This window comes from Olea europaea, chromosome 8, assembly GCF_002742605.1.
Source record: "Olea europaea var. sylvestris chromosome 8, O_europaea_v1, whole genome shotgun sequence".
In the NCBI taxonomy this organism is placed as follows: Eukaryota; Viridiplantae; Streptophyta; class Magnoliopsida; order Lamiales; family Oleaceae; genus Olea; species Olea europaea.
Window position 1 is genome coordinate 17060602 of NC_036244.1, and position 8782 is coordinate 17069383.

Sequence of the window (8782 nt, forward strand, 5' to 3'; positions counted from 1 at the left end):
GCAACATTTTCAAGGGAACTTGGAACAATCCGTTGGCTTGAAACTAACCTTGTTATTCACAAGGTCATATCCTACGAGATAATCCATCTGATTCAAGTTCCCAAAGATTTGTTTATCATTGGACGGTACCATAGTTAAACAAAGCATCCCCTTTACTTCAAGAAATGTGTTTGTTGATGACAACTCTAAATCAGCATCACTGAAATGAACTACAATTTTTGGTGCATCAAAATCTCCACGGCTGGTTCGATAGCACAATTTAAAGTCACCTGGTGTTTCCTTGACACGTTCCCCTTTAATAACTTCCACGAGCGCTGATTCAAGTTTCAGATAAAATTGCTCGAAGAAGAAAGTTAACATCGTCCCAGAATCAATAATAATGTAGCCTCGATCCTCAGGAAAGCCGTTTCCGGAGGGGGGTTCATAGTTTAATCTATTGGTTCCAACAGTAACACCCTCCAATCTTATGTAGTAACTTTTATAAATTATCAAGGGAGTGGACACAACTTTTGGCCCTAAAACCAAAGCATCACTACCAAAACTTATCTTACTTGGAGCATCGTATTCATCAATTTGAGTCAGACAGTAGGAGAATGTTCCACCAATGGATTTATACAACTGGCGGACCAGTGAAAGACTTCCACCTCCAAGGCCTATAATTCCAGTATTTCCAGCATCAGCTTCGTTGGAAGTGTCACGATTATCATGGCCACAACCAAACGCAACCTTATAAGACACTGATTTTCCAGAATTCGACTGAAGACTAATAGTTTCCGTAGCTAAATCTCCTTTACTGTAAGAATCATCCCTATAGGAAACAGAATATCGACAATTATCTTCATGGTCACGACTTGCATGTCCGACAGCAGTCACAGCACGACATAGATTAGATGAATACGGCAAATGACTGTACGAGGTTGACTTTCTGGGATCAAAAAGTGGCGCGTTTTGTTCACAAGTCTCACAAGGAAGGCACTGTGTCCACAGTAGGTCACTGCCTGTGTCAGCCATGACTAGGATTTCAACAGGTGGCGTTCCAATGGAGATTTTCATGAGGTATTCTCCTCCACTGGACTTGAGGACTGCTTCGATTGAGTCTGTTGTGGAAATTGAGGTTGGATTCAGGAATGCTTTACGTGCAAGTGAACGACTGAACATGCTGTCTAGACGCTCAAATTGAGTTTTATTGGGGTTGTAGAATGGTGAAAGACGAGAGTCACGATAAATAAGGTCGACTGTGATTCCATCATTACTGGCATCAATGAGAGAAATTACAGAACAAGAAACTAACAAAGTGAAAAAGAAATTGGAGTGGAATGCCATGATTGAAAACTCTCAAGGAATTATGTAGATGTTTTGATTATGAATAATGTCTCAGATACTTGTTACTATATATAGAGAGATAGATATTACGTCTTGCCATTCAAGACCCCACACAAGCCAGTTGAAGTCATAATATACTACAAATAAACAGACTTTTCCATGGAGAGAGTACGAAGTTGGGGAGAAAAGGGGCGAAGACTAGGTCGAGTAAGGCGTAATATATGCCAAAATTTTATAATATGCTCACCGTATTCAATGGGTACGTAATAGTCGTCTAGTAGGACCCATTATATATGCCAAAACGTGGTCACTAATTTCCACACAACTCGACGTACTAAATGGGCACAGACCATCAATAATTCTATTAGAAATGTTATTTTACACCAATGATATTATAATATTAGTTGTTACGCCCCGATTATTTACGCCTCGATATCGAAGTGTCATCTCACCTCTGAGGTCGAGATCAAGTGAACCCTCCGCAGCACCATTTATTCCGACCTGAAAACGACCCTTTCGAAACTTCTTCGAAGTGATATAGCGATTCTTACTACTGATCTGCCAAAGCATCTCACCTCCGAGGTCGAGATCAAGTGGACCCCGGTTAGAAGATCCGTCGCCAATTTGAGATTTGTCCTACACCTAAGGCTTAAATTGATTTGACGTCTCCATGAAGTTATTTGATGTGACTTATCAACTTTATGTCAATTCAATTAGGAAACAAACTGTCCGCCCACTCTTCAAACACTGCTGATTGACGCCTATGAGCAGACGCTTCATACCGTTAGATATATACACGCGTTCCACATCCAACGGTTCATACCACCTATAAATATCCAAAGTTTGACAAGAGACAAAGGTAATAAAATTCTTTACACAGCACTTCATAACAAGTTTATATATTCTCCTCCCCCTTTATTGATTGATTTGTGTAGCCCCTAGGTACTGTTCCGACCACCCAAACCTGACTTGACCGTCGGAGTGTATACGCCGCCACCACCACCCCGTTGGTTCCGGCCTTGTGCGCCTGACTATTTGTTAATTGCTCAGGGAGGAATATGTGAAGTAGCTTTCAGTTGGCCACGTGGAGGGATCAATTTCCGAGGCCAACACTAGTCGAGATGACACTAAATGACATTAATTGAGTTACATAATTTTATCTTTAATGGAGTCTACTATATAATATAGTCGTCTAGTAGGACCCATTATATATGCCAAAACGTGGTCACTAATTTCCACACAACTTGACATATAAATGGGGCACAGACCATCAATAATTCTATTAGTAATGTTATTTTACACCAATGATATTATAATACTAGTCGAGATGACACTAAATGACATTAATTGAGTTATATATTTTTACCTTTAATCGAGTCTGCTATATAGTATAGTTTAGATCGATGTTTAGCACAAGTGATATTAGATAGTATTATTGTTTAAGTCCAATCATATGTTAAAAATAGATTTTGGAATAGTGATTTTTTGAAAAATACGTGGTTGAAAATTGGAAAAAAATTTTAAATTTACGTGTAAAATTATTTTAATTAGAGAATATGTAATTGAAAATGAGTTTGAAGAAAAATACATTATTGAAAAATAGGACTCAAACAATGACGTAACTCATCACTCTGTCTTTGACTTGTTCAACATGTAACATTCAGTCAAATCAACATCATTCTCATGTAGGAAAAAGCCAAACGACCCGCGTCATTGACACTCCGGTGACCGTACCCTCACATGGTTGATATGGGTCTCTTATGAATAAAATAATCTTGACCCCCATGTGTGTGTATTATATCAACCATGGGATTATCCATGCGGACTATGTAGCTCATATTTTTCAACAATTATTAATAAATTCATATCCTTATCTAGATACCACCACTTAGATGACAAAATAAGCTATTCATTTGTGAGGTAGAAATAATATATTCAGAGACGATACTCCTAAAAAATTTCAATTTTAACAAAGAAAATTTATCATAAAAGTCATTTTTGAATTATTTCGTCAAAAATTCCAACCAGAAAGTTCTCAATAAAAAGTATTTATCCTTAATATTTTTGTAGTAAATCTGATTCGTGCCCGAGCTATCTCTCCCGTTGATACACAATCAAGTTAGAACTTAGGAGGGAAGCTTACAGAAACAAACAAGACCATTTCTGCAACAATTTCTACGTCAGTTCTTGTGTTCATCTTGATTGCACCGTGTAAAAGGAAATCTTGGAATTCGAGTCAAATATCAATAGTTACAGATACTTTAAAAAATACTTTCGATTCAAAAATCAATTGTTGCAATGTGAAAAACTTTAAATAAATATAAATATTAGCATAAATCAATGATCTAAGACCTTCGTATTCTATTTATTTTTCATTCAAACTCGTATAATCCCTGCATTCTAATTAAATCCCATTTAGTATGCGAGGAAATAAGTCATTAACTGTTTGTGCCATCAGGGGCGAATCCAAGAGTTTGAGTTAGCACGGACGGCCATTGACCATCTACCGTCGATCATAATAAAATATTAAAAGTTCGTTTGATACCTTTTTTTTGGTTATAAAAAATACATTTTTGAACAGTGATTTGAAGGAGAAAGTGTTGCTAAAATAAAGAAAATTTTTCAATTTGCGTATAATATTATTTTATTGAAAAATGTGTAAATGAAAAGAAGAGAAAAAATGTATTTTGAAAAAAATGGAAATCGAATAAGGCCTAAAGTTTAAATATAACAATTAATTTGTTCAAATTGAACATATATAATTTTGTTATAAAAATAAAGATGACTCATCAAATGACATTGTCGCCAAATTTTGCATAATTCAAAGGAAGGATGCTGATTCTAATGTTTACAATTGTACTTGGCTTAAAAACCTAATAAATATTTTTTGGCAAAATAAGTGACACAGACTAAAAAGTACCACAGTGGTTAAGTTGGTAACTACCTTTGTGACAGTGTAAAAGTTCGAATCCCTTTGTCTCCATCATTATAAAATTTTTTGTAAAACTTGTAGAATAAGAATAATGCACAAAATTCCTTTAGTAGGAGATTCGAACGCTAGACGTCAAATATGAATATGTAACATCTAACCAGCTGAGCTACTTTAATCTGTTGCCAACAAAAAAATTTTCTCCCGACGGATCCAGCACGCACGATCACAGATGTAACACAGCAAGTTGCTTGCTAAAATTTATCTTCAAGAGTTGCATAGAGTATTATTGTTTGAGTCCAATTATTTGGTAAACGTAGATCTTGAAATATTGATTTTTTGAAGAATGTGTGGTTAAAAATCGGAAAAAGTATTAAATTTAAGTGTAAAATTATTTTATTTAGAAAATATGTAATTGAAAATAAATTTGGAGAAGAACATATTATTGAAAAATAGGGCTCAAACAATGACATAACTCATCACCATGTCTTTGACTTGTTCAACATGTAACATTCAGCCAAATCAACGTCATTCTCTTTTATTTCAAAGATAGACAACAAATCAAAGTTTTATAAAAATTTATGTACTAAAATTTTAATAAAGACTTAATTATATCTACTGAAACCCCACATATTTCTAGGGAGAACTAACAAATACTTTTGCTACAATGGAAGTTTGTGATGAAAAATGTAACGTTCGATTTTTCCGTACTCTTGCTACTCTTAAGCAATCCTTTATGAATTATTCTCAACCCAACAATATGAGTTTTGCAATAAAGTTGCAGACAAAGTCATCAAGAACACTGTACACAAGTACATTGTACACAATCTGGTTATGGAAAGAAAATAAAAATTGTTAATAATTTTTGTAAGTGTCTTCATATTTGGAAAATGTTATTGTCAATATCATCAAAAATATTATCTCAATATATACGACCAAATTAATTTATTTATTGACCTCCAAATTTAAACATGTATCAATTCTTATTATACTCATTTTAATTTTAGTCAATATGTAGTTAGGTAGTAATTAGTCATCTTATTAGTGCATTATTAATGAATATGTAGTTAGAAGATAGCATGTTTGGATGATATGCTTAAAAATAATTAAATTTACTTTTAAAGTAACTTTATGATTCCTAACATATTTATAAATATTAAATTTTCCTATTATTAAATAAAAAATGTCTTATTCCAAATGTCAGTCGAACGTTATTATTAAGATAAGTAGTTTATTTGGAACATTAGTCACCATAAAAGTTATTTACGTACAGGTAGACTGACTTAATATGTAAATTTTTTAATCTTAGTGAAAATGCTAACTAGGGATAGGCTTGGACTAGCCGAGATTTAAAATAAATAGTAAATAATTAAGGAAAAATTTCATATTTAAGAGATGAAGTTTGACAAATTTCAAAATTAAGAAATAAGGTTTATTATTTCAAAATTTAGATATTAATTAAATTTTATTTATACAATAATTAAGTACGAATGTATTTTTATTAATCAAATATATTAAGCTCACAATGGTATATAATTTATGGTCACAATTACAGATATCACAATCACAAATCTTATAGGCCACAAATTATTTCTCGATCACAAATTTATCAAATTAGTGAGTCACATATTATTTTTGAATCACAAATCACAAATTTTCTAGATCACAATTTATGTCCTCATCACGAATTATCAAATTATTGATCACAAATTACTAAATTAATGATCACAATTTAACATATTTTTATGTTACAACTTATCTATATCATTAGTCCGGTCACATATTAACTAATTTATTGGTCACGGTCTATCAAATAATTGGTTACAAACACGTTACCCACTCCATCTCACCCACAACCACTGCACGATCACGACCAACGTAACCACCACCTTACCAGCATCACCACAACCTCACCACCGTAACCAAAATCACAACCATTATCACCCAAACAGCACCATCACGAGAGCACAAAAACCACCTTAAGTTGCTGCGTCGTGATGCCGGAGTTGAAGTCGCCGCTCTCATATCCTCGAACAAGAGATGACACCGCCACTCGCTTCTATGTTTTGTGTTTGTATTTTGAAGCAACAACAAATGGGGTAATGGTTTGGCCCGATCTTGTCCACACCGCATTGTTGTTGCGTCAATGCTATGAAGGAAAAAGAAGAGAGAAGGAATGGAGGAAAATAATTAGGGTTTGGGTGGATGGAGGTAGGGTAGGTATATAGATTAATTTAATTTTAAACTATTATTATAATACTAAAATGTTGAATTATCAACTGATTTTTGCAAAAACAAACTTTAAATCTAATTTTTGAAATGATAACTTGAAAAATCTGGTTCTTTGTAATTTCCACATAATTAAATTGTTTAAATTCAGCCAAAAAATTCATTTTAGCCCAACCAACCTCAATCTGAGCCCCAACTAAATATCCAAATTTAGTTAAAGGCTTCACAATCATTATATATTCATTTCATTCATATTCATGTAAGATGAACAACTCGTTATCGAATTAGGTATTTTGTTTCATGTATGTTTGACTAAGTTTAAAATGTTCACTTATAATTAAATAAGTAAATTTTGTAATAAAATTTTATTGATGAAAGCTAAAAATAAATGATTCATTTTAACAGTAAGAGATGATACGTGTTTGGCTAAGTTTAGAAGTAAATATATATATTTTTTTATTTCTATGGATATTTTTATATAATACTTATTCATATTTAAAGTATAAAAACTTACTTTATTTTGACCATTAAATGATATTATCAAAATAACTTATTCTATATTTAATTTTATTGGAAAAAAAATATTTGTTAAAAATTTACATATTTATAAATTAATATGATTAAACATATACCATTGTAGTGGGCCAAACATGGACGGAAAATAAATACAATTACTTTGGACATTTGTTATTTCTGGTAGGTTTTCCCACTTCAGGTGACATTAGAATGTGTTGGTTTAAAGGACTAATGCCATCATCAATAGTATTTTGAACACAGTAACGCACAATCATGTATTTTTTTTATTGTGCGTTTTGGCAAAAAAATTTAATTGTTTGGAATGATTGGTTGGCTGAGTTCTTTGGGACTTGTATTTAATAAGAGTACTCATTATGTGTTTTCTTAGGTTTTGACTGGTAAGGATATATCATTTGCTCATGTTTATCATGCTTCCAACATTTTATATTTCAGCGTCAGTTTTCTTTTTGACAGGAAAAGCTACGAAAATATAATATGACATCTTATGATTGACTCTAATTTTGTACTTGCTTGAGTATCCGATACATTTTGTCATGAATGTCATCAGGGGCGGAGCCGCATTAGGTCTCCAGCCCAGAAATTTTGTTTGTCCTCTCCATGCATGATCCGTCTTTGCATTTTCTGGCAGCCTAAACCGGCCAAGGAACTTGCCGCTGCTCCTCTCCATGCGATGCCACTTATCATCCTTTTCCTCTTGCTCTTTGCTCCTCTCTCCACTTATCTGGAGCACTCCACCTTCTTCAACCTCCACCTTCTTTAGCCCAGGAAGATCGGCCTTGAATACATGGGGCTCTGGAGTCTCTTTCCAGTCTATATGAGCATTTGCAAATGCAGAAGTTTCGCGGGCAGAACTTGGGATATTGACTACTGAACTTGAGAAAGGGAAGCCCTCAAAAGGATCCCAAATGTCAAGAGAGAATGGATCGAAAATGTTGCTGCGTCGGTTGCCAAAGAAGCTTGGAATCAGAGACATTTTTTGGATGGATTTCTTGAATCAAAGAACTCTAAATTTTTTGCAATGGCTGAATTCAAATTCTGTGATGTATGTTGCCTAGAGGGGAATGATTTATATTGGAGGACCGAGGACGATGATGATTCCCTAGAGGGGAATGATTTATATTGGAGGACCGAGGACGATGATGATTCTAGCACCATCTCGTCGATTGTGGGCAATAATATCCTACAAGCTGTCTGTCATCATCTTCGACCGAAAAGTATTATAAAAATAATAAATAAAATATGTTCTAGAGAAGACTAGTGCACTCTATAAAATTCTAAACTATTATGTTATGAAAGTAATTTGACATCCAATGGGATACAACCACCTGTAGTTTATAGAAACCCAATAAATAAAGTTTGCTCAACTAAACTTTGTAATTCTTTATATCTTCTCTTCCTGCAAAACTAGTAGCAAACTCTTTAATTAGTTTTATAATAATTTTATTTTAACATTACTAACTTTTTCATTTTTAATAACTTGTCTAATTAGTAGTGCATATTGACTTAGAATAATGCTATCTACGTTAGTGCTAGAATATTAATTTATGTGACATCATCTGATTGGTTCACCCCGTTTGTTTCTCATTCTTTAGCCAAAAAAATGAAAAATAGGACTGTTATCCATCATATCAAACCGCAATATTTGACTTCCTCTCTCTTCTGTAGGTCTCATAACAGTTATATTTTTTATTCTCATTCTTATAAGAATAGGAATCAGGGCTCAATAAAAAATGAAATTATCAAGTAGGAGTTTACCCACGAGAG

General features: G+C 33.4%; 2 protein-coding genes across 2 annotated transcripts; both read right to left on the minus strand.

Annotated features, from left to right (window-relative positions):
* Positions 1–6: 6 nt before the first annotated feature.
* On the minus strand, positions 7–1425 carry LOC111399011 (aspartic proteinase CDR1-like). Its single transcript, XM_023026206.1, has one exon. The coding sequence runs from the start codon at positions 1321–1323 to the stop codon at positions 10–12; it is 1314 nt and encodes a 437-aa protein (XP_022881974.1). The 5' UTR covers positions 1324–1425; the 3' UTR covers positions 7–9.
* A 4726-nt stretch (positions 1426–6151) lies between these two features.
* On the minus strand, positions 6152–8033 carry LOC111398371 (17.8 kDa class I heat shock protein-like). Its single transcript, XM_023025285.1, has 2 exons — positions 7525–8033; positions 6152–6401 (listed from the first exon to the last, which is right to left on the minus strand). The coding sequence occupies exons 1-2, from the start codon at positions 7989–7991 to the stop codon at positions 6152–6154; spliced, it is 717 nt and encodes a 238-aa protein (XP_022881053.1). The 5' UTR covers positions 7992–8033.
* Positions 8034–8782: the final 749 nt, after the last annotated feature.